Raw genomic sequence first — 26,888 nt, 5'->3', positions numbered from 1 at the left:
TACCTCCCCTTCCTAGGTAACTGACCTAAGCAGCCTGACTGCATTTTCCAAGCTATTACTCTATGCAGTAGTGAAACAGCACTGGGGATAGCTGGGTGGGAGTTCAGAAGCAGGGAGAGTGGCGGATTTGGAGTACATTCCTAAATCAACATGAGGGCCTTTTGTTATTCTTACATCAATAAAGGTCTCCCTCCTTTCCCAACTCGTTAGAAGAGATTACTGGCAGGTCCATCAGGGTCAGAAAGAGTTTCAGGCAGGCAGTGGTCGTTCACAAGATGGGGGCATGTTCTTCTCGCAGGAGTTGGGAGGAGTTTTAGAGGGTTTGGTGTAGCTCCGGTGTGCGCTTTGTAACCAGATTTCTTACAGAACACAGGGCTTGCCCCATTCAAGATGAAGGAAGAGTTCAGGAGGGAAAGGGGGGCTTATGATGTCACCAGCAATAGCAGATTCGAACCTTCACAGGGTTTCTATATCTGCCCTTCATCAAGGGCCTTTCCATGAGGAGTAAGACTAGTGTAGCACTGCTCCTCCTGCAGGCCTCAGTGAGTCCATTTTGCATTTTGGAGGAAGACTGAAGAGTGTGAGTTAGCGTGTGTGAGGAAGTCCCAACAAGCTGGACTCTGGAACTTGATCATGGCCACAAGAAAGTGAAGAAACTAAGCAAGAATTAGTTAATTGTCTGTTTGAAAGCGGACTATAATGTGGGTAATGAAAACGTGTTGCTGAGGGGTGCAGACCGCCATCGTGAGGGTGTGTGATCTGTACGATTGTGACTACATACATTTTCACTACATATGCCTTCTTGCGTGCACTCTAGTTGTCGATCTTACGCCTCTTGTGAAGTTAAACACCACAACGCAGCTTGTGTCTCGCATGCTAAAGATCGTTACACAAGACGCTACTCATAATCTGGAGATCTATGTGCTCCAACTTGGGGTGCTACTTGGGGGCACCTACATGGGAACCTTTACTGTTCCATACCGCGACCTACCCTGATTCTTCTTCCAGTGTTCGATCACGAAAATCTACTTGTGTTTGCCTACGAACTCTTCAGTGTCGCCGGCGAGGCAGGAGAAAGGAGCACCCACATCGTTTTTAGTTTTCTGGCAGACAGAAGGTCACACTTCCCAGGAGTGGAAGTTTAAATGCAGTACAAGGACTAGAGAAAGTCATTGGGCTTTATAGGAAATTGGGCAGAGCAGTAAAAATGCGGCGGTAACAGTATTTCCATTGCATTACCGCTCCGCCCAATCCCGACTTTGGATGGAAAGTGGGAGGTTTACCTCCAGCTTTTTGCTGGAGGTAAGAACCTCCCCTTACCGCCTATTTTTTGGCACTATTATCGCAGCCGGTAATAGCGCTGAAAAGCCCCATTGAGTCCTATGGACTCAGAATAAATGGGGATTAACAGTGCCACTGCAACCCGGGATCCAGTGTAAATTGTGCCAGACCGGGTTGCGGTTACACTAATAGCATTGGGCGGTAGCCTGGCGCATTTACCGCTGGGATACTGCCCAACTCGTGATGAGGCCCATTGAATGCTAAAGTAATTGACTGGCCAGTTACCATGTGTATATATGTGTATATGAAATGATGGAGTATAAAAATAGTTGACAAAATCAATCCTGAGCATTCATCAGTAAAGTGCTTTAGAGGAAAAGTAAAAAGAGACTAATTTTTCCCTTTCCAAGGGGAGACAGAGGTTTCCGTTAAAGGTTAGATTCTAGCCTTCTTTACAAGAAGTATTCAGTCTGAAAACAGAGAACTATCTTGATACTACCCTCCTGGGCATTTGGCAGGGGTAACCAAGTATATATAGTTCTTGGGGGGGATAATATAACGTAATGTAATGTAATTGTCATTTGTATAGCGCCTTTCACCATAGGTATGGTCACAACGCCCTGTAGGTTGAACGCCCTTGGGGGGAATGAGGTCCAGGTATGGGAAATTTGTCAGAGAGTTCCAGAATGTGTGTGTGCATTTGGCCAATACAAGGTAGGTTGGGGTGACCAAGTCCCTGCTAGTCACCAATGTATAGCAGGCATGTGGATGGGTGCTGAGAGGTAGTCTGGAGTGTATGCAAGGGCAGGAGAAGACTTGTGAGCAGGTAGACTGAACTTTATAGTTGTGGGGGATAGCTGCAGTCTGACGTCAGATGTGTTGTGCATTGTGCCTTAGGGTGGTAGATGCAGTGGGTGTGTGCGGAGATGTAGTCTGGAGAGTACGCGAGGGCTGGGGAGATATTATGGGCCTCATTACGACTTTGCAGGTGCGGCATTAACATGCTGGTATTTCTTTATACTGCCATGTTTTTGCACCGGTGGGGTGGCAGAATTACCTAAAGCTAAGAGCTGGACGTAATTCTGCCACCCCACCAGCAAAAAATAGCCAGTATTAGCAGCACCCGTATTACCGATGCCGGTAATACTGTAAATCCCCCCATGGAGTCCTAGGGACTCCATGGAATGGGGATTAACCACCCTTACCGGCACTCATAATCTGGCGATTATACCGCCAGGCTGAGTGCCGGTAACAGTATTTCCGTTAGGATACCGGCACACTCATAATGAGGTCCTATGTGTGCAGCTAGACCAAATGTTGTTGTGGAGGATAGCTGCATTCTAGTGGCAGGTGTGTTGTGCAGTGTCTCTCAGAATAGTGCCTGTAGTGGGCGGGTGCTGATAGGTGGGTTGGAGAGTATGTGAGAGCATGAGGTACATTATGTGAGCAGCTAGACCACATTTTTGTCGTATGGGATAGCTACATTCTAATGGCAGAGGTATTATGCACTGACTCTTAGAAGTGGAACTGTTCTGAGAATGTGCAAGAGCATGAGAAGCATTATGTGTCCAGCTAGACCGAATTTGATTGTGTGGGATAGCTGCATACTAATGGCAGAGGTGCTGTGCAGTGGGTCTTAGAGTGGTGCATGTATTATGTCGGTTCTGGAATGATCTGGAGAGTATTCAACAGCAGGAGATACAGTATGTGATAAGCTAAACCGAATTTCTGTTGTGGGAGATGCATTCTAATGGTGGAGGCGTAGTGTAATGTGTTTTACAATGGCGCATGTAATGGATGGTTCGTACTGATGTGTCCTGGCTGGTTGTTGGTTGCACAGATGCTGCAGGATTTACGAGGGGGTGAGCTCAGCGCACCATTAAGATTCTAGCCAATGGCTATCTAGATGCCCCTAGTATAGTATTGCATTGTCCTCAAGGATTCATCTAGATGCAAAACTAGTGGGCGCCCTGTACATTTATCTTAGTGCAATACATAGGCTCCCCTCCCAATTCATCTAAATGTAATAGATTGAATATCCTCAAATTCGGCTAAGTGCAGTACATTGGTTGCCCTTGACATTCCACTGGCTGTAATACATTGGCTACTGTCGGGATTCATCTAAATGTGATAGAGTGGCTACCCTCAAAATTCATCTAAACGCATTACATTGGCTACTCACAGAGTTCTTCTGAAGGCCTTGCATTGGCTATCCTCACAATTCTACTAGCTACAGTAGATTGTCTAGCCCCAAAATCATCGTCTAGTGCAATACAATGGATACCCTCGATTCATCGAAGTGCAATACATTGGCTGCCCTCACAATTCAAGTTTGTATAAGTGCCATATATTCCGATACCCTTGAAATTCATCTAGATGCAGTGCCTTGGCTACACCCACAATTCAGCTAAGTGCAGGCCACCCCGGGAATTCATCTAGATGCAAATGCATTGGCCGATTCATCGAAGTGCAATACATTGGCTGCCCTCACAATTCAAGTTTGTTTAAGTGCCATATATTCCGATACCCTTGAAATTCATCTAGATGCAGTGCCTTGGCTACACCCACAATTCAGCTAAGTGCAGGCCACCCCGGGAATTCATCTAGATGCAAATGCATTGGCCATTCAGGGTTTAGTCTAAGTGCAAAACATTGTCCGGTCCTGCCTCAGGCCACATCCCACAAGTATGGGGGCAAAGCATGCACGTAACCTGTGTCTGGCTTCCTGGTTTAGCCTCTGCGTCATGGATTCTCTCCAGTATTCTATTTGGGGGTTGTTAGTCAGGTTGGTTTGGCATGGATTCAGACAGTTCTTTGGTGATTGAATGGGAGCTTTATTCCTGCTGTGGTCCTCTGCTTTTAATTAGCTAGCTCACAGGGCAGAACAGGTTAGTCAGTGTACTGAGGGGAATAGCCATGTCTTGCGGGCCCTCCGGAATGCCGTTTGGTCCTCAATGCATTGGATGTCAAGCGGCATAGAGTTCCAGATAGTGGGGACTTGGACGGAGAAAGTGGTGCCTCCAATTCTTGCTGATTTGAAAACAGGGGGGGATCATCAGTAGGAGAGCAGTGCCTGATCACAGGTTTCTTTTGGGGTGGTAGTCAGTGATTTTCTTTTGCAGGAATTTTGGGCCTGTATTGTGTAGGGCTCGGCGAGTGATGAACAGCGCTTTGAAAGTTACCCGTCGTCCGATGGGGAACAAGTGCAGGATGCGGAGAACAGGGGTGATGTGCTCTCTGCGATCGGGGGTGAGGAGGAGCCTGGCTGCAGAGTTCTGGACTCTTTGGAGCTTTTTGAATTGGCAAGCAGGGGCGCCCAGCTAAAGAGAGTTACCGTAGTCTAGTTGGGAGAGGACAATGTGCATGATTGCCATTACTTTGTGGGGCTAGGAGAGGCGAGGGAAAATGCATCCAAGTATGTGCAGGTATAGGTAGCAGGATTTTGACACAGTGTTAATGTGTTGTGATAGAGTCAGGTCAGTGTTCATTGTGTAGTCCAGGTTTTTGACTGTGGCGGATATAGCAGGCGGGGGCCCTATGGAGGGAGGCCAAGGAGTTGGTTGGTGGAAGAGGGTTGCCTTTTCACAGATCATGATCTCTGTTTTCCCTGGATTGAGCAGGAGGTGGTTGACCATCATCCAGCTATCAATGTCAGAGATGCAGGATGCGAGGTCTGGGTGGGGGGTGGAGACTGCCGTAGGGATTCTAAAGATATTTTGTGTATCATCAGTGTAGTTGTAGTAGCAGGTGAGGCTGTGTGAGCGGATGAGTGCAGGGAGAGGACGCATTTAGACGTTGAAGAAGAGAGGGGATAGGCAAGCGCTTTGGGGAACTCTGCTACTGACTGGTTGAGAGAGGAAATAAAATGAGAGAGGAAGGTGATTTGGTGTCTATTTGTAAGGAATGAGGACAAAGTTATATATGTGAGAACCACAGACTACCTCCTTCTCCTGTATTCACAAATGCTGTTGGTCCAAACCAGTCACACAAAGATTAACACATTTGTCAATGTGTGGAAACCAAACGCAAACACTGTGTGTTTTTACCCAAGGAACTATGCATTTATTCATTATGCAGATAGTTGAAAGTGTTCAAAGTGTATTGTTTAAAACAAAAACCTATAACAACATCTTGATATACAAACAACAGTTACTCTCATTCTTCATGGGCTAGTATATTACACAGTAGCATCCTTCTTATGCCATGGAATCATTGATTCTACACAAAACACAATCATTATTCGAAGGTCACATTCATTGTAGAACGACTTTGTGTCAGAGCAAATGAAACACTCAGAGAATTGGGCTTGTTCACAACATAATTTCTTATTAAAAAAAATAACATTTATGCATGGGTGGTATATTGTCATTTGAAATATATGTCATGTATTTCTACACTAGGCGATAAACCTTTCTTAGTCCTTTAGCCCTATCTCTTCACTGCATTTCCTAAGTGTCCATTACCCCCAAGGATTGGGGCAAGATCAAGACTAGGTACTAGGATACTCAGGCATGGGAAATTACAGACGGTGGGTGGCTGTTGGGGAATATGTAAAATGCATTCAATTTTCCTTAATGGTTCCTCTCAGAGATCTACAGACTTTGGTGTTCAAAATGGAGGATTGGGCTCCAACCCAGGCAAGATGGTGCGTTAGCTCAGCAGTGATCAGCAGTTGAGGGCAGATTGAAAGTTCAGACTGTTTACAACTGTCTTTCATCAATGAACCTTGAAGCGACTGGACATGTATTTTGAATTCCTTCATAGAAGCCCATTACTTGAAGCAGCAGAAAATCCATGCAGCAGGAAAAGACATGTGAAGGGAATATTACGCAGCAGGACTTAACTGGTGGAAGCGCAGAGCTAAGGAGGGCATAGCTCCAAGTATAAGGAGTTTAGGTTTAAGTTTGTTGTAGTGTTTAATTGTCTCCAGTAGTGGAAACAGTAGAGCGTTCTTAAGATAAAGAATCGTCTAGCATCAAATGAATCCTAAGAACAGTGATGGTGATTTGAAGTCAGCAAGGCAAAGCTGTGCTTCCCTTCCGAACGACGCATGGGATTCGGAAGGTATCCAGACGAAACTTGGAGGGTTGTACATAAGTGGAGTGGTGAGTGCGAGGCTTCTACTCTGCCCTGAGCCGTAGGTAGTCAAAGCTCTGTGCAGTGCACGCTGTGAACAATATGTGTATACTGTGCAGTCCTCCGGGCAACGTGTTAATTATTTACCACTTCAGAGTCAGGCCACCTCAAACAGCGTGAAGTTCATCAATCGTAAAAAGTAACTAGAACTTACATTTGTACACAGCGTGACCCTCGCGCATTAAGTGAATGAACAGTAATTGAAGACACATGAATCCATACAGCAGGATGAGTTAGAACACAGCAATTATTCTGATGAGAACTGTTTCTGGAGTCCATTGAAGGGCTCTGATGTATTTCATCGTGCATTTATCCAGCGACATAGAAAAGGTTGAAGGAGCGCCTCGGAGTGCCACCAGCCATTTTGTTTCATTTGCCTGGGAAATTGAGTCCAGTGATTTGCACCAGTAGGCAGTTAGGGCAGGATTGCAACTACGGCAAAGTTTATTTTTTATTTGTTGGAAAACCAAGTTCAGCAAGTTGTTGTTTAAACAAAAGGAATTAAAACTGTATGGCAATTTCAAAAAGGAACTGACAAAACTATTAGTTATATAAACTGGTATCTATGGTATTTCTTTATTTCCCTATTGGAGAACAGGATACGTAAATTCCATAAAAGCAGAGGAAAACTTTGACATAAGAAGAGCAGAAAATAATGTTAACTCAAGCGCAAAGATGACTACTAGTCCCTAGAAGTCTGTGATTGAAATTAAGTTTTTATGCTCCTCAGCAAGGTCAAATTTAGGAGTTCTTTCCTCTGAACTGGTGGCAGAGGAAATCACAGGTAAAGACAAGCTTAGCAAGGTGATTCTGAATTGAATGTAATGTGATGCTGTAACACAAATGTAATTCCTGTGCAGGGTGCAAAGACAAAAATTTAATAATTTGCATTTATATAGCGCTATGAATCCTCGGGCCTCTGAGCGCTGTTTATTATTACCCACGGTGTGTGGTGCACATTTGTCGACCTCGGAAGGATGAAAGGCTGAGTTTGGCCCTGCAGGGATTTGAAACTGCGTCGGCAAGCTCTGCATGGATGTCAAAGCGAGCGTTCTCCTCACTGCGCTATCTGCCCGGCAGTCAAGTTAGAAGAGCTCCTGTGTTGTTTGTCATTTTCTCCACTTTCCCTTTCCCCTCAGGTTGATTTGTAACACACTGGCCCTCATTTCGACTCAGGTGGTAAGGGTTTTACGGCGGCGTTAACAGCGCCGACCCTTACCGCCTGAGTACGAGGTCCCTTAGCGCCATGGCGGACTTAACACCTGCTTTTAGCAGGTGTTAAAATCCATGGCGCTAAGGGACCATGGAGTTAATTACGCCACCGTAATTTACGGTGGCGTAATTAACGCCTTCCCCACTCCCATTATGCCCTATGGGGCAAAAATGGGAATGGGGAAGGGTAAATGGGGATTGGGGACTTACCGCCCCGCCAAGGTCGGAATGGGGCGGTAAGTCCGCCAACCACCATGGCGTAAACGTAGTTTACGCCATGGTGGTAAAGTCACGGCCCAGGCGGTAACTTACCGCCTGGGTCGTAATGAGGGCCACAGTGTATAAAGTCTGCGGGTGCAAAACAGTCAGAGTGGGACTGTGGGGTTCAGCAGCTCCCAACGAAGATGAGAGGATTTGGACCATGGCACTAAGAGTGCTTGATGGTGGTTCCTGGTAGTGCAGTCCATGCGGTCCAACATGAGATTGACTTTACACTGGTGGCATAGCAGTGGGAACACTGGTTTTAGGACTCTGTGTTTAACCTTGCTACCCACAAAATATCTACACTAGAAAAAGGTTTAGCGGTATATACTGAAAAGACGTCACTACAAACCATGGGAACTATTGCTAATGGTAAACTAACCAGAATGAGCTTGGAAGCTCAACAAGATGCTTGTGAAGTAAGAGATTTAGACTTTGAGGATAAGTCTAGGACATAGCTGATAGCTGCCCTTGTGGATTTCTAGGCAGATCCTGATGCTGCTAATGCAGATGAGGAGTGTCTTAATGGGGACCTTGCCCCTGAGGATACTACAGATTGTACCGGTAGGATTGCCACCTTTCATGCTGCTTCAATTTCAAAACCCAGCACTGCTCTTCAGGGGGATGCCCTGAGACTTGAACTACTGAAATTGAAACAGCAAAGTGAAAAGCATTTCAGTATAAGAAGATAGAAACAAAAGCTGAGTTAAAGAAAGAGGAATCGGCACAGCAAGTGATGCTTAAAGACAAAGGGCCTCATCAGGGGTTAGGCAGAGTGGTATAAATGCAGCGGTAATGCAATTACTGCCGCATTACCGCTCCGCTCAATCCCGAGTTTGGGCAGAAAGTAGCAGATTTACCTCTGCCTTTGTGCCATTTTCTGCCATTTGCGGCGCTATTCCCACAGCGCTATAAACGCCAGCGGAAATAGCGCTGATACTGCCCAATAGGGTCCTATTGGCTCTTAACAAAATGGGGAGTAACAGCCGTACCACAAATCTGCATCCGGCGCTAATAGTGCCGGACCGAGTTGCTGTAACGCTATTTGCATTGGCGGTATCCCGGCGGATTTACCATCAGGATACCGCCAAACTTCTGATGAGGCCCAAAGACACTGAGAGTTAACGTATCCAGCTGGAGAAAGCTACAGTAGAAACTACAGCAAGACCAGCTGAAAGTGTCGGTCTTCTGCTCTTCCTTTCTGGGAATTTCCTGCATTGATTTATCAGCTTAAAGAGGGTGAGAGCCAAAGATGGAGTAATAGAATTGGGTAAGCAAAAGAGGCTAGAGGCAAAAGGGAATGCGTTGACAAGAAAAAAAAAATATTTTTCATGGAGTGTTTGTATAAAAGCTTGTAAGCTTTTTTACACTTCTTGCAGTGTAATTCTATGTCAAGACAGGAGGCGAGCATTATGCTTCAACTTCTTTTAATACCAGTCTTCAGCAGTTTCAACAAAGTAACAGAAAAAACAGTGAAAAGCGCAACAATAAGGGAAGGAGACGGGCCCAGTTTCGCATTACCAACACTCTCGGGGGCCTGTCTCCCTTCCATAAAGCCGCAACCAAGCCTCTACTTCGCGAGAACGGGTCGCAGTGCAGCGGCAAATAGGAGCGAGTGACGCCCTCCCTTGCGGGGGAGGAGCCAAGCTGACTGCGCGTCACAAGAGGGCGACGTGCTGAGGAACAGATAGAGCAATAAATCTTGACGCAGCAGTGTTCAGCTTTCGCAGCTAATAAAATGACAAGACACCAACCCGCCCATGGCGGTGATCACCAGATATATCCGCGGCCAGGAGTGAATGACTCGCCACGGCCAGCAGCTCCCAAGGAGCTCGAAAAGAAGCCTCTGCAGAGCGAGAGAAGAGCTGCTAAGCACAGATGGCAGTAGAGCAAATCAAGGGAAAGACCAGAATGGCCCAACAGGGCAACTAAGACCCTTGCAGACAGAAATATACCGGTGCTAGACACAATAAAAAAACAAAAACAAAAAAAGGGGGAAAGAGAGATTTAAAAGACATAAGACTAATATATGATCAGGAATTTCACCAACTAGCAAGTGGTTGCACTCATCCCAACATAGCATTGGGCGTGCCAAACAGCCTGCTAAGTCCAGGCACCAGTACAAGGCACCTAGACATGTCTGAATTTGAGTGGAGGGAGGAGAAGCAGGCACAAGACCTAGCTGACAGCTTTAAAGAGGTGCTAGGGAGCTTGTTGGTCGATGCAGTGGCTCAGGGGGTCAACCCCCTGCAAGATAGGTTGGCGGCATTGGAGTCTTTGCTCAGCACCGAAGTAATACGAAGAACGCACACAGAGACCTCTGACTGAGGAATAAAGGGGTGTACAGAGACCGTGTACAGAGACCCGTAAGAGAAAATCCTCTACTGATCCCTTGGGTCGCATACAAGTGGCAAACAAAGAGGTGCCAGAGGCTGCTGGTGCCTTCCAGAAGCTAAGAGAAGCTTTTCTTCAGAGATCACCTGTGCCAAGCCTCAGGACCCCCTCCCCAGGTGAAGCTAATATGAGAAACGTCACCGGAGACTCAGAGGAAGAGGAGGACAGGAAGGCAGAGAGGACTGGCCCAAACCGTCCGGCGGCAAGAGGATGCATAAAGAATAGCACATAGAAGGTGTAGAAGAGGAAATAACAGACACGTTTGAGCCTGAGAATATCAGGAACCCCAGGTCAACAGACTGGCAACCTTCCCCCAGAGTATCTAGCTACATGGCGCACAGACTCAGGAAAGCACTAGGCAAGGAGTCAAAGCAACGCATGAGAGAGGAATGCCCTAGTCCAGACCTACGAGGCAAGGTGGCAGAAGCACCGGAATTGGACCCAAAGATGCTAGCCTTCGTCACCAAGACGAACAGGGACCCACGCAAGGGAATAGCCGGGTCCTGGAGAAGCTGCCAAGAAAAGGTCTTGGATCTAGCAGGTCCTCTTGCAAAGATAATGGACCTAGCGGAACGCGCTAGAGACACAGGGGAAGAGGTTGACCCGGACGCCCAAGTGAATTGGGCCCAGAGAGCAGTCTGCCTGCTGGGCAATGCAAATTGCGCAATATCCTTTGAAAGTAGAAGAGGCCTCCTTCTGAAGATTGACACAAAACTAGGAGACCTAGCCACCTACAAGGCAGGAGAGATGGCCCAAAGGCTCCTGTTTGGGGAGACATTCAGCAAGGAAATGGGGAGGTTCGTAGGAACCTACACCTCACTGGAAAAGGCCCAAGCCTCAAATATTCCTGAGCAGAGTTTTTGTCAGGACCGGCCGCTATAGAAGTCGAGAAACTGGTCAATTTCAAGGTGGGATGAGGCCTCAAAACAACATAGCCCATTATTGGGAAAATAAGCAACAGGACTCATTCTTCCCCACAAGAGGCCGTTTCCCCAGAGGCCGCAGAAGTAGAGGACCAGTATGAGGACAAAACTTCAGCACAGGTGAGAAAGCATGCATGCACACCCATAGGGGGGAGAACACGAGAATGTTGGCAGCATTGGCGCACGCTTTCCAGCGATGCATGGGTGATACAAACAGCCAGAGGGCTACAGCTAGAGTTTGTGTAGAAGCCAGTGCAGCCATCTACCCCGCAAGTGATACACATAGGGCAAGCAGAGAGAGACCCCATGCAACACGAGCTCGAGCAGCTCAAACAAAAAAGAGCCATAGAACCATGCCCAACGACACCACAATTTGTAAGCAACATATTCTTGGTCCAGAGGAAAGAGAAAGTGAGACCAGTCATAAACTTGAAAGAACTCAACAGCTGGGTACTATTCTGGCATTTCAAGATGGAAGGTATTCATCAGCTACGGGACACTTTTAGAGAGGGAGACTGGCTAATAAGGACAGACTTTAAAAAAAGATGTGTACCTCACTGTACCCGTGCAAGAGGAATTCCAACCCTTTTTAGCGTTTCACTGGGATGGTCGGTTTTGGCAATTCAAGCCGATGCCTTTCGGCCTAGCATCAGCGCCTTGGCCATTCACCAATCTCATGAAACCAGTAGCAGCAGCGTTCAGGGAGAAGGGAATTTGCATGATCATCTATCTAGACGATATGTTGCTTCTAGCAGACAACAGAGAAACCCTGATGTATCAGATGACATGGGTGAACTAGCTTCTATGGGTTTCTTAGTGAATCAGAAGAAATCGGAGTTGACCCCAGCAAAGAGATTGGAATTTTTAGGGTTCATACTAGACACCAAGTTAGCGACCCTGGAGCTCCCAGCCAGAAAAATGTGCAACATCAAAAGTGAAATCAGACTGTGTCTAGACAAACAAGTAATATCGCTCGGAACACTAGCAAGAGTAGTAGGATTACTAGCGTCATCCATCCAAGGCATCTTCCCAGGTCCCCTGCACTATCGAGCTCTACAGAGACTGAAGATAAAATATCTTCAGCTAGGTCTGAGATACCATCAGACAGTCCCACTAGACCCAGAGTGTGTCACGGAACTACAGTGGTGGTTGAAGAACATGGACGCCTGGAACGGTTAAGCCAGTTTCAAAGACCAGCCAGATCTAATAATTGTAACGCTCACCTGATTCCCGCAGAGGCGCCGGTCTTGACTGGATGAATGCCGTATCTTCAAAGGTGATGTGTAACACACGGTTGGCTCTTTGGGCTGGACCTCTGTGCACTGTATGTCTGACTCAAAGAGTAAGATGTCTGCAGATAGAAAATATGGGATTAATGAACTGGGGTTATTGGGTGCCTCTCTCCTCTTCCCTTTCTCTTCTCCTGTAGAACCCCAAAGGTTAACACCCTCACCTTAGGTAAGTGAACGCCGAGCTCTCCATCTGCCTCGGGGCAGGGTGCAGTAACCAGTTTCTTCACTGGATAAGGGTGCAGGCCTCTTGACCTCAGAGGACTGCTGTCCGTCGTTAACTGCACGAACGGTAAGTTCTGGGCACTTCAAATGTCTTAAAAGTCTTTTGTAATGATATCTCTTGTTTTGCAGGGTTCCGGCGATGGCGGATGGCGGGCTGATGAGAGTTGAGGATCGAACCCGTGTGAGGAATAGAAGCGCCTGGAAGCACGTAAGTAAGCGCTTGTAGCCTGCTTCACGATGCGCACTAACTGTCCCTTTTATCTTGCAGGTACAAGTTCGGAGCTTTAGAGAAGCTGAAGGGTGCTGGAATACCCACTGGATTCGGCGTGGGAAGGAGTAATGGCACATGAGTAATTAAGTTGCCCAATGTCTTTAAAAGCACCTTCTTTTGTCTTTCAGATGCGGGATGCAGCGCCGAAGGCCTCCGGAGCGTGCGAAGAGCTGGTAAGCTTTTGTCTTTCAGATGCCGGAATGCAGTGCGAAGACCTCCGGAGCATGCGAAGAGTAGGTAAGCCTTTGTCTTTCAGATGCCGGAATGCAGCGCGAGGCGTTGGTGACAGCCGATGGACCTGGTAAGAGATGCGCTGCCACTGAAGACCGTAGTGCTAACCTGTTCTTTCTTTGTCTTTACAGGTGCTGCTGAAGACTGGATTCCAGGATGGTAAGCCTTTGTTTCCTTAGGCCCAGGATCAGAAGCAGAAGACACGATGAGCGTTCTGCTGCAGAGAATGCAGAATAACGCAAAGCAAGATTCATCCATCGGGTGTGGTTTAAATAGCCTCCTGTAGTGCTTAGGTGTCTCCTTCCACAGCCACGCCTAGGTAAGAAAAGAGTTCCTGCTTTCCAGAAGAGCTCCAGTGTTCTGAACCTAGGGAGTGGCTCCTGCCCCACCCAACAGGAAAAGTAGTCCCAAACAGAAGAGGATCAGGGGTTCAACTGGCAGGTAAGTAAGCAGCATGGTCTGCTGCAGGTAAGTCCACCCAAGCATTATGAGCCCGGCGCTTCCGGTGTGTATGTTTCCCATGCAAACTTTTCTGTCACTGACTTTTCCGTGACAGAAAAATCACGCAGATCCCATATGCATGAGGTGTGCATGGATAAGTAAACTGACCTAGGCCGTTGCGCTGTTTCTTGTTGGTGGAAGTGCACTTTATTACAGTGGCTGCTCAAGTTGTAGCCATTTTGGCTCACATGAAGTATTTTCTTCCTGGAGATTCACCAAATGGATACTATGTAGTGTTGTAAAATCCAGTATCTAGGCAACAGTACATGTTTACCCTGAGTGTGATTGGCATTTAAGGTCATTTTTCCTGACATCAGTGTCAACCAGCAGCTCACAAGTTACTGTGTTGGGTTACGTGTGAGCGATTGCGTGGGTTGTATGTCTGGGTTGCTCCTAAAACCACATCCATTGAGTCTGCCCGGACGAATGCCTGAGTTTGGTATCCAGCAATGCGTGACAGGCTGCCAAATGTTTTAATGGTGCATGTGTGTATGAACGGTGGTTAAGGTTGCTTTCCAACCTCTGGATTGATATAAAAGCTGCAATTCAAAACCTTTCACATTCATCCATCAATTGGAATCCACTTCCTCAGAATTGTATTATAACCAAACAGAGCAAGGATAGAAACATTGTATCTATACTTGTATATTCATATGCAATTTAGCGAGGTTTCGCATGTAGCCTGGATCTGTAGGGGACGTTCCCAAGACTAAAGGCATGTCCGTTATCTCCCCCTAGATTACCTAAGAAGAAGGGTGTGACAACCTCTTTTTATGGTATTCTCAGAATCAGATATCAGATACTTAAAGACTGGGAGTGACGCGGTGTTCTTATGTTATTTAAGGTTTTTATGTATAAATACGACTAATGTTTAAACAATGTATATATATATTTGTATGAATAAACAAGAAATATAATGTTTAACCCCTTATAATAGAAGTTTGTGGACATTGCTTCAGATTTCTGGATGAATGTGAAAGGTTCTGAAAAGTAACAATGCCTATTTCTTCTGGATGATTGATAATATATTAATAGTCCTGAAGCAAGGCTGTACAGGCACATCCTAAATAGTTTAGATTTTGGGTTGGTTGACACTCAGCAGCCAGAACTTTGTCAACTGCTGGGATTTAATCATGACCTATCCAGAGAGACAATTGACCAAAGGCTGACAACTGACAACCTGTACCGGTATCTTTTGGACTCTTGAATCTCTCCTGAAGAGAAATAACCAAGTCTGGTGCTCCTCCCCCAACCCCTGATCTAGAGGGGACAGCTGGATCCGTTCACTAGGAGATATTTTGTGATTCATCAAATCTCAAGACTCGCATGTGCTGTGTGACCTCTGAAATTGAGCAACGTGATGTCCTGGCATGGCTGTTGCCTCGGCTGGACCCTTTGTTAAAGCATCCATCTGTCTAGCGGGACCCTGGTACTGTCCTCCTCATCTGGAGACCCAGTGTTCTGTACTGCTGCACTTTCTTCAAATAGTGACTGCAGATGTCTGACTAGGGTCACTAGGGTCAACATCATGTTCCTTTACTTGGATATCTTTAGGGTCCTTGAAACTTCAGCTGGGCTCTAGGTTCCGTTACTTTCGGGTGGGGCATATGTTGCAGAACCCGGCCTATCTGGCTGCAAACCATGGCCTTCCCTGCTGCTTCCCCACTGTACCAGCTCTTTATTGAAATGACTCTGTTTTTAGTTCTTGATGTGGATCTTCTTTTGGGGGTCCCCTGGCTAACCAATGGAGGCATATTCCCCATGCTGGGGTAGCTCATGCAGACTCGAACTGTGACATTCCCTGCTGGTGACATCACTATTCACCTCTGCAATCTCCCCATCTGGGAAGCAGTGAATGAGACTAATGAGGTGGACTGCCTCTAGTGGGTCTTCGTATCCTTGTGGGGGTCTTCTTTCGGTCCTGTCTGCAAGCACTTTCCAATCTCAAGGCTGCATACATCATTCTCAAGGGGGTTCTATTGATGAACCCAAGTGCACTATTCTTCAGTTTCAAATTCACAGTAGGGATACCTGGAGCACATGTAGCCAGAAAGCATTTTAGCTTCCCAAGACAAGAAGACTAATTTTGAAGGAAAATAAATGATATCACAGAGATCAACACAGAGGAAACTTAGTTGGATGGCATTGGGCATTCATGTTGAGAACAAGTGAAGTCTATCTCCTCCTGTCTTCCCTACAGAAGCCATGTACATACTCTCAAAAGCATGCATATATTTCATACTGAAATTATTCCAGGCATATGTTGGTGGATTTAGGAACAATGAGCCTCATTACGAGTATGGTGGTGTGGGACAAAACGGTGATAATGCAGTAGTAACTTCATTACCACAGCATTACTGCCACATACTGCACCACCATACTACAGGTTTGGTGGTAGGTTTGAAGATTATTTGCCAGCAAAATACTGCAGGTAAATCCTCCCCCTTGCTACCCAAAAAATGGCAAAATCGGCAGAATTACAGCTGACAAAATTAATCGCTTGTGGTAATTCCACCAAAGTTCTACGGACTCCAAAAAATTGGACCTTATACCACCTACCACCACTTGCAATACTGCAGTAAATCCACCGGACCAAGTGGCAGTAATGGTAAGCTCATTTTACGGTATTTCAGCGGATTTACCACTGAAATACTGCCTTACTTGTAATGAGGGCCAGTATCTTCCTCAAGACAATCTCTGTGCAAGTTCACCTCTTCAAATCACCCAAACAATGGGTCCTTTGGAATTTGGTTGCAGGCCCCATTCTATTCACCTGGAAACCCACTGGTATGGTCTCCAAAGGACAAATAGTTGGTAATCAAGTTTTCGGAGAGGGCAGTAGGTCCTCTGGAATGCTAGACTTTTATTTCAATTCTCCCGTTTGTTTAGGTCACCACAGATAAAACAACTTCAAATCTGTACGTGAAAAAATAATGTTGATACATTTTCTCTCTTCCAGCAATAGAAATTCAGGGACGCATTAGCAGCGGGTTTCAGTTGGGCAAAAAATCTGGTTGCTCTGACCTCTAGCATTAATTAATGGTACATGCCTGCATTCCAAGAAGCCTGATTTCCTATTCTGTCTCTTGCAACTGCCCTCCTACGGTTGCGTCTAGAACCCCACTCTATGCTCAATATACCACCACGTGCAACGGGCTATACTTCACTTTCCCATCTTTGAGCACCATGCCGCCATTATCCCCAAAGCGGCTTTCCATGGCTGTCATTAAAATGGAAGTCTTGCTCGAATCATTAGCACTTGTCTGCCATTTCCTGGTGGCCATGTCTGTTATTTTTTGTATGAGAAAATATTGGTCACACCCCGCATCTTGCACATCATGATGGGTGCTACTGGCCCTAATGATAACTTTAGTGAGACATCTGATGAGTTAAAAAGTCACTGTGCTTGGACTGATTAACTCAGGCACAGTGTCATTATCCTGCGGTACAACCCACCAAACCTTTCATTGTGGGCAAAATATTTTCCCATCTAAAGTTCACCTTCAGGAAATAGACAAGGTGACAGACTTTGTAGTTTTGACTATGGTGCACACCAATAGGAACTTCTCATATTGCCCTTTCTGCCACAAATGGCTCCCTAGATGGTGATTTTCTGACCTATTGGTCAGAAATCTACATAGCCTTCCTCGGTTCACTGTGATTTTAACAAATGAAAAATAGAAAATTACATTTTACCGAACCATAAATAACGAAAAAATATTGATTTTCTTTTGGGGGGCCTCCTCCCCAAGGCCCTTATTTCCCCTCGTTTAAACCCCCACCCAAACCCCCTGCCCACGAGATGTAACCCTTTACCTCACCCAGACATATATTTCTTTTCAAAAACGGTATTTTTTCGTTATATATCATTCATTTAAATTCCATTCCCTATTTTGTATTCAGTATAATCACTGGATACCACCATCCTCCTATACGAATGGTCCATGAGATGATTCAGAAATTCCAAAAGGCTCCCTCTGTGACCCAGACTCTGATCTCCCCATAGTGGCCTTGCCAGTACTGCTCCTCCACCAGTCTTTTCCTGTCAAACAGAACATTATTCGATTTTCCCCATGATTGTCACTTCCTGTCTCAGCAGAGGAGATTGATTCTCTACCCCTGGTTTCCGTTGCTGGGCTTGAAAATCGTGTAACTGAAAAAGAGCCTAACCCCACATGAACATCAGAAGACACCATACAGCTCATACGAGAAGCCAGAAAAGATTGACTAAATGCAATACAAAGGCATGTGTCTAATAGCTAGCCATTGGCTCATATATATATATATATATATATATATATATATGGGTAAACATATTGCTGTTTCTTTAGATAACAGCCTTACCTTTATGTCTTAACTACTCTGTACAGGGATACCTTAATCAACCAGATGACACGTTCTTATCGAAAATAAGATATTGTTAGATGCCACTTTCGTTGTCTCTAACAGAAATTCTGCATTAGTGGGACTTGGGTGCAGTTAAAGGTTTAATCAAGAAATAAGCATTTACATCTACTGCATCCTGCACACTACAACTTATCTCCACTTAATTGTATATTGAATACAACTAAATGACCTTCTCGATTACCAATATAGCTGACAGAGGGTTAAGTGAAATACAGGTCCTGTCAATCAAAGGGCATTAAGATTTTCTTTCATTGGAACAAGATGATATTTCATAATATTCCTTTGGTCATCCTTAAGAGTTAAACATGATTTTCGCCAAAATAAAATAAATTCTCTATCAATTCATATTTCTTTTTGGAAATGTTGGTTATTGTCAGTCATTGCTGAAGAGACCTTACTCACTGATGGAGTGGCTTTTGTTCATTATTTCTTATTTGTGGTTTTAATAAGTATATAAAATAACATTTCAATCTTGTGCAAAAGTCTGTTCTAGAAAAAAACCTTAAGTTGCAATTGCAAAAATGAATGCTTCGCCTGAACAAGGAAAGTACAATTTAGTTAAGTAATCAAAACCGTTTAATTAAACCGGCAGCTGCTTGTGTATCCAACCCCTTGAACTTAAGTTATAGCAGATGTACTTAAAGTCGTTGGTAATGCATCGAACTACTACAACCCTCTGTTAGAGTATAGGAAGAATGAGGGAGAAGAAAGAAGAAAACAAAGCCTGCATGATCTTAGTATCCCCTACCAAGCATCCTCCAGTTTTATTATGAAACAGCAAAAAATCTGAGAACCTTTTTGTAGATTAACCTTGGATAATAAATCTATCCAGGCGATGTTGAGGGTTTCAACCCTTAATCTTGACCAACTTTATCCAGTTTGGATTCTGCAGAGATGTCGATATTATCACTCCAATGAAAGGGAAATCCTTTCCTTTAAAAGGAGCTAACCATGGATTAGGAGGACATACCAAATTGGCCACTCCTTATGCCTTCTGCGGGCCTTGCGCTCTGTATGTTGACACCTGGCACAACGCTTCCTTCAGCCAGGAAGTCCTTTACCACATCAATGCTTAAATCCCTGGTTCTGCATATGCTGTGTCCACCGTGCAGTATGTTGGTCTGTTTTGCCAACCAAGAGGATGAACACTGAGATGAAAAATCACCTTCAATGGGATTCAAGCACTTTCAGGTACTGCACTACTTGATTCAGAATGCCCACCTTGACATTCCAACTGGCATGTGCCTGGACACCACTGGCACACTATAAAATCCTATTTATTATTATTTTATTTGATTGTTTAAAATGGGGACCTAGTTCGAGACTAGCAGAGCGCTGCGCAGGGCGTGGGTAGCCAGCATTTGGGCAGGGATCTTTTCACAGTACCACAGTACTCTGAGTTGCGGTCTGGATTTCAGTCTGGTGCACATTGGGATAAGTCACTGGTCAGGTGTTGTTGAAAAAGCCACGTTTTGAGAGATTCGTGAGAGATCATAGAAGGACAGAGGTGCCATTTGATAGGTGACAGAGACATAGGGAGCAATCAGGTTTTGGAGCATGGAGGAACACATGCGCATAACATACATCAACATTATTTTGACAGGAACGGCATCTTTATTGGCCTTCTGGGAGCCGTGTTCCAAACCGGTTGACAGGTGGAGCAACCAGGAATAGGGGCATCCTAACTAATTTTCCATTAATGGAGTTGCTTCAGAAGACTAAGTGAAGGACCTACAACTCGTGAACCTTAGGGTGTCATTAGGCAACATGGAGCTCAGTTTCCCAATAATGGTGTCATCTTGCAATAGGACTGCTTGGCATGTCTTATATGTGCAATGATAACTGAGCCCGTATTTATTTTTGGGTCAAAACATATGTTAGGTGTATACATTGAAAACAAAAGTACTTCGAAGAAATACATTTAGCTGCAGATAAGAGACTGAGATGTGTGACGAAACTGGCCTTTTGGTCATTGCAACATGTCCCTGGCAATGACATCTCCAGATCCTCAAGACCAGCATTATCCCCATACCAAGCCACGCAGTCCAGCGCGGCAAATACAACAGTACAAGTGTTGTGGATTCCAGAATTCCCCACGGGTCGGCAGAAAACATGGACCAGAAAACACAAATATGCTGTTGGCCAGTGGAAGACCTTGAGGAAGTCCTAACAGGATCCCAGAAGGAGGTTGGAGCGATGCCAGGGGACATATCCTAACCCAGGCTACATAGTCCCTGAAGGCCTGAAGGAGAAAGAGATTTGCCATGATCACCTTTTCCCATCTTGATTTTGAATCGCTGCTGACAAAGAAGCTTACAGACCCTGGACATTTGCCGGGTACCAAGGTTCTTCAAAGGTGTCTGAACCAGCCAATCACCCAGATAGAGATGGATTGTGATATCCTCCTCGTGAGGTGAGCTAGCAACTTGGTGAAGATAAGTGGGACTGAGGGCAGTCCAGATGCCACGACTTGGAATGTATGCACCTTGGATCCCACCACAATCTGTGCAGGAATTGTGGATTGCCCTTCTGAATTGATATATGCAGATGCCCATCCAGGGGATCTGTAGCCTTTACCAGCCTTCAGGCTGGATTGCCATGATGACCCTCTGAGGGGTTTCCATCTAGAATGGTCTGAAGGTTATGTGGTGGTTTGGACTCTTGAAATCCAGAGTCAGCCTGTACTCACGTGTTGGTGTTTGGACTTCAAAAAGAATCAAGAAAACCCCCTCTGCTTCCTCTAAAGAACACACATTTTCTGAAGCAAGCTGGATACCCTCTACATTAGCGCCTTTCTCTTCTTTTACCCTTTTGGTTGCAGAGGCCAGGTGACCCTGGAAGTTAATAGAATCTGCCTGTACTCCAGGGAACATCCATAGGTGTCTACCCCCCCCCCCCCCTGACATTAGCATCAGGCAAGTCCCTCTGTGCATCTGAAACTAGCCTCATTCAAAATCCAACTGGTCTGTCCACAGCAGTCATGCCTTAGGGAGCGTCTGGGTGCTTCTGTCCCCTGAAGTAAAGAGTGACATATACTGAAACAATATGGCAACTCTTGAGAGCTTTCTTTTTACATATAATCTGCAGACCCAATATTTTGCCATATACAAAAGTATTCCTTTTTCGTGCAGTGCACTTCTGCAGTAGCACAGCGTGCCTGCAAAGGTCCTGTTTGTGCCATTTTTGCATGTTTGACATTTCAAATCCGCCCCGTTAGAAATATTACTACAATCACCACCTTAACCCATAAACTGCTAAGGCCGAATAAATTACAGTGGAATGTATTACAGGCCATCACTAGGTAGCTGTAATTCAAAAAGGGTCAAAGTCCAAGCTAGCTATAAGGACTGGCTCTAGTATGGCTGGCTATGCAAACTGCAGCACTTCTCAAAACAAGTAGTATATGAGGTGCAGCTGCCTTTATTAGGCAGTATTGTGTTTTAGTGGGCATTTAAGATTACAGCCAGCATCAGGTATTGTAATCCATGTATGAAATCACATGAAAAATAAACAAATCGAGCAACATGAATAAGATTGCAATAGATTGCGTGACTTACAAAAGAAATAAAATTAGACAACATGAAAATTCAACTCAGACATTGGAACTGTTGGCAAACTCGGACTGGAATAGACTGTGATCTAGAGACTTCCCAACATGCTTGACCAATAAAGGATCAGTATGTCGGAAGCAGAGTTAACCTCCAGACATGTACCAAACTCTCTCAAGTTGATACCTTCCATAAGATGACAGCATTTTAGCATTTGAGTCAGCAGTTGACATCTGATGTTGGCACCTGGGAATTGTATGCCATTCCTATGCCTTGCTTATGCGGCGTTACTTGACATAACAGTGAGGTATGTGGGCTTTTAGGGGAAATTAGCATGTACTGTCCTCACCTGGACTTGGCTGGTTGTAGCGATTTCTGGCACCAGAGCTAGGGTGTAGCCTTTTGAGGCTACACTTCTAAAATGGCAAGACCTAGATATGGGTGGGAACCTTATATTTCCCAGATTTAGCTTTATTTGACCTATGATGTATGTACTTGGGAATGGGATACTGCACTTCCATATGATAGCAAACCCTAGACTTGTGAGGATGTAAAGATACCTAGCATATGTGGCTTTTCATGGCATAAAAGAGCAGAAGGATTTTGAGGCTGCAATTGGTGTATGTTGGAAGTACTTGATCACATCAGGTTGTACATTGCACCTGATGACTGTACCAGTCATGTGATGCTAGAGCTGATATAAAATGGTGGCTCAAGGACATGAGGCTGCACTCAGCATATTATGGCACACCTGGGCATGAAAGGCTGTATTTAGCATATGTTGACATCTCCTCATATGTAAGCTGTAGACGGCATCCCGTGGAAGTCACTTACCATATGAAACCGTTCTGGCATATAATACAGTGCTCCTACACTATAAGAGTTGCGTTATTCATTTCCCTGGTACATCATAACTGCAACCCTGACATATCAGGGCAAAACCATAGTTTATATACGGTTGGTTATTTAGGCATTTTTTTTTCTGCTTTGATAATGATATATTATTTTGTCAATATTAGGCATATTTCAACAACACTTCTGTGATGCTTTCAGCAAAGGGCATGTGGTGCCCCTTCCTGTGAATCCATGAGGGGTCAAAGGTTATGAGAGATCACTTCCTGTTATGCCATCAAGCATGTGATGTCACTTCCACTACCCCTGACATTTTTGGGAATTGACGTCCTTGCTCCTGCTCCATTGGGCTGTCAGAAATCCTTATGCTCTTTACTTAAAATTGTGTCCCAGTAACCCTTTAATGTATTGGGGAGAAAATGACACATAGATGCGCGTTGATATACAAATACAGCCGCGCATGATTGCCATACCTTACCTTGAGTAACTCACTGCGCGTGTTCTGTCATGCTTTCCTCTGACAGGTCCACAAATGCTGACCGCCCTGGTATCTCGGGGGGACCCACTACGGGTGTAATTTTAGGGGGGACAAGGGTGTTTGTCGCCCCCCAACTTTTGTGGCAAACCATTTTGTCCCACTCATTTGGCAGGATCCTCTTCATTTAGATGCCATGTCCCCTCCAACATTTTCAGCAACGTTACTCCACTAGGACTCACTCAAAGCCAGCAATTCGCAGCACAGTGGGTTTGAGGGCAAAGGGAAACCAAGTTTGCAACAGCACTGTCCACAGCCAAGCCCACGACAGTGTAGCCTGGGAATTTCAAGCCAGTGGAGTCTGGCAACCTGGCACGCTCTACGCAACAGCGCCACCACAGGGACGCATGCGCATTCTAAGAACCAAAACTGGCAGCCTCCTCTAAATACACTCAAAGGGAGACAGAAAACACAAGAGGAGCCAAGGCAAGGGGAGGGACCTTAGGCCCCAGAAAGGGTCTAGGAGGGAATGATAAAAAAAATAAGCATTTCCTAGGCATCTGCCCAGAAGGCTGATTGGAAGGAAGTGATTGAAGAGTAAGGACTGTGACAAGGAAAGGGGGGCGGGGGGTAATGCTGGGAAACAGTCGAAGGCTCCTGCACTGCCTTGGCCTCGGGGAAAGAAAGCTCGATTGCCAGCTCGCGCACAGCAGCAGGCCCGCCTCGGGAATGGCAATGCCAGACAGCAGGTGTGCCAGATCAACCATACATGATCAGTAACTGGCTAATAATACCGACGCCCAGGATCACAGAACTCAGGCATGCAGTTTCATGAAGCACTTACATAAATCACTAGATTCTTTAGGAAGGGAGGACATTGAGAAATGCCCTCGTTAGAAACCTAACCAAGTGCTGCAGCTGCTGCACCCCTCGGATAAGCCTCCCGAAATCACTGCATGCCGGAAATAATGCCGATGTACACCGTGGAGCGGAGTTTGTAAAATACCATACATTGCACAGAGGGTAGCCGATGCCTTTACACTTCCATGCAAACAAGGCCCTTCCATGCAATTTTAATCCTTTGCACTGCGAAGTGCAAAACAAAGGTGTCCTTATGCCTTTGTGTTTGCACTTAACATTGCACACTGAGTAAATGGGGGCCTGCCTTTTCCACTTTCAGGCAGAGTTTACAGCGGATTTCTCTGGAAGCCGCCTTCTTATTGCAGCTGCCAAAAAAGCAGACAGATTCCAAGGAAATGTTTTGGTTTTACGTCAGCCTGAAAATGTCATGTGGGTGTCAAAACAGGTGGTTTGGGCGGGGAGTGGGGAAAAGTAAAGTGGAAATGTCACTTCTGTTCTGTCCCCCGCCTAAGCCTTTAAATACCACAGAAATGTTCCAGAGTGTGAATAAAGGTATTAAGGTAGGTGTAACACGTTATGCCCACATTTAGAAGTGTTATGTATGCTCCTGCGGCTTGGAAAAGGGACCACTATGAAATATTTCCTATGCTCCCTGTGCCTGAAATAGTCCAAACTTTCAATTAGGTGGCATTTTAGAAAAACCACAAATAAGGCTTGTTTACCTCATGAAGTAATTTCTATGTACCATATGGTATCATTCTCATATATGATCACAACTCATAACTAGGTGGTATTTTGAAAACAGGAGGTATTTTAAATGTCACCTGATGAGGCCCTGAATAAATGTTCTCGGACGCTCACATATCATGGTGTATCATTACCATTTTGCCACTTGGTGGCAGCATAACCTCAGCAATGGCATTGTGACTGCTCTGGGAATCGTACAAAGGAAATACGAGAGAGGACCTGGTAGGTAACTGAAAAGAATTTATCATGAGGGGATTTTGGATAGTTTCTTCACGGGTGCCTATGTGTGTATGGTACAAATTGGGGAAAACATGAAAACGGCTCATGCCTGAGTTGCCATTTCAAGGCAGATCATCTGAGGCGGCGGTGCATGGCACTATATTGCTTAGCACTTGTTTTAGATGGAAGTAAAGGTCGTCCTGAAAACGCCTTTGGTTAAAAGTCAAACTCCTTGGAAAATTAACCCTACAGATAGAGAGCGTAAATCCTTGGTCATGGTCAAGCTGGCTTCTGAGAGCCTGCCTGTCAATTTAGGAGCTCATTTGATGAGCCGTAATGTACATCTAATGACTAAAGGTCTTGCATAACATTGTCACAATCCATTTTCATTCATTTGTATGGCCGAGAGGATGCACAGTTTGTAAATTACGATTCCGCTTCACCATTCCTCTCTGTCATACAAATACTCCAGAATTTGCACCAGCATGCATTTTCAAGGTGGCGCAAATGCTTTGTATTCCTATGGAATCCGCCTGCTCTTTACAACAACAACAAAAAGCAGGCCTATTCTACAGGAATCCACTGTAAACGCAGCCTGACATCAGGCGTTTACTCATCATTTTGCACGGCAGAGGGTAAAAGGGTACAAGTGGGATCCATTGTACACACGGCTTGCAAGTGAAACCTTCCCCCTGGGACCACTCCTTACCATGCATGCATGGTAAGCAGTGTTCCCAGTTGAAAGGAAACCCTGCGAGCATGGCAAGTGGCACTCGCAAGCAAAAGTAAACACTGCAGCCTTTACTCACTTTACACTGCCTGTGCAAATCTAAAGGGCAAAAGGTGGTGTACACGCTTGTACGAGTACAGTGTAAACGTAGCAGCTCCCCGCTGTCAAATTACATTAAAGAGCAAAATATGCTCCATAACGTACTGTTTCCTCTGTGATCGCTGGTATCCATTGCCACAGACAATAGTGCTAAGAAACCGAGCACTTGTAACCAGGCACGCAGGTGGAAACGCTAAATAATGCATGTGGCTGCGAAAGACACCCCCACCCGAGTGTGCCTTACCGGATCTGCATGACCGTCTGCTCCAGAGTCCTCTTCAGAAGTTCCTGCACGTTTCGCACCAGTTCCAGTTCCTGAATAAGATGAAAGCGCACCCAGTTATCTCCTAGTGTACTTCAATGCAGCATTGAAAAGGGCGCAGCCCATCTGTAAAGCCTATGATGCGCATAGATGGCACAAAAGAGACTACCGAGAGAACAACGACTGCTTGGCATATAAAGTCACCTTGGCGGAGTTCGATGACATTGAGAGAAATCAGTTACCCATCATATATATTCCAGTAAAGAAAACATTACGTAGATGATCAGAAAACAACAACAAACACTGTCCAGAATCCATTGCAATAACCCCCCTCCCCGCAACTTCCTCCCGCAACTAGAATTATTCACCATGCACAGGTTAGAAATAAATACAGTATTAATTCAAACAGCAGGCAGAGTTCATTACAGGCAGGAAACAAGAGCAGGGCCTATTGTGTGGGCGGGGGAGACATACCCCTCCCCCCCGCCCCCTTTACCAGTAGGGCGTGTGATGGTGTGTTAAGATGCAATCCTTTTAGATCCTGGTTCATATCCGCCTATGAGGGATAATAGCACTGACCCAATTCCCAAATAAACTTCTCTGGATCATCTCTCACATTAGGAAACTCGGAACACACATTCTGTAAACCCCCAGTTGTCCCTGGTGCCTGAATCGTTACCAGGCTACCTGCGCAGTCAGCACGCACTCCTGGCAAAAGTCTCAGCAGGGGTTGTAGTTGAGCTGTGTAAATCGCACCTGCGCAGGTTTGGGAATGGCTTAAAGTCAGTGCCGGCTCCAGGTCTGCCAGCGCCCTATGCAAGATTGGTGTGGTCTGTGCGCACAAGGGGGCGGGGGGCGAACCAAACACTTTTCCTCCTGCCCCTCGCTGGGCACTTCCCTTAAACACACAATGCAATTACAGCAGGGGCTCAGTTGCTGTGTTTGTTCAACATGAACAAACACA

The 26,888-nt window shown here is 45.5% G+C and overlaps 1 protein-coding gene across 1 annotated transcript in view; it reads right to left on the bottom strand.

The window, feature by feature from the left end:
- Positions 1 to 26,888, bottom strand: part of TEKT4 (tektin 4) — a 188,234-nt gene that overhangs the window by 149,344 nt on the left and 12,002 nt on the right. Inside the window, exon 2 of the mRNA XM_069647249.1 lies at positions 25,907 to 25,977. Coding sequence (XP_069503350.1) covers positions 25,907 to 25,977 — 71 coding nt within the window. The remainder of the gene's footprint in view (positions 1 to 25,906; positions 25,978 to 26,888) is intronic.

The sequence above is a fragment of the Ambystoma mexicanum genome, chromosome 2q (genome assembly GCF_040938575.1).
Source record: "Ambystoma mexicanum isolate Mex_15411 chromosome 2q, UKY_AmexF1_1, whole genome shotgun sequence".
In the NCBI taxonomy this organism is placed as follows: Eukaryota; Metazoa; Chordata; class Amphibia; order Caudata; family Ambystomatidae; genus Ambystoma; species Ambystoma mexicanum.
This window is presented reverse-complemented; position numbering and strand designations above follow the sequence as displayed.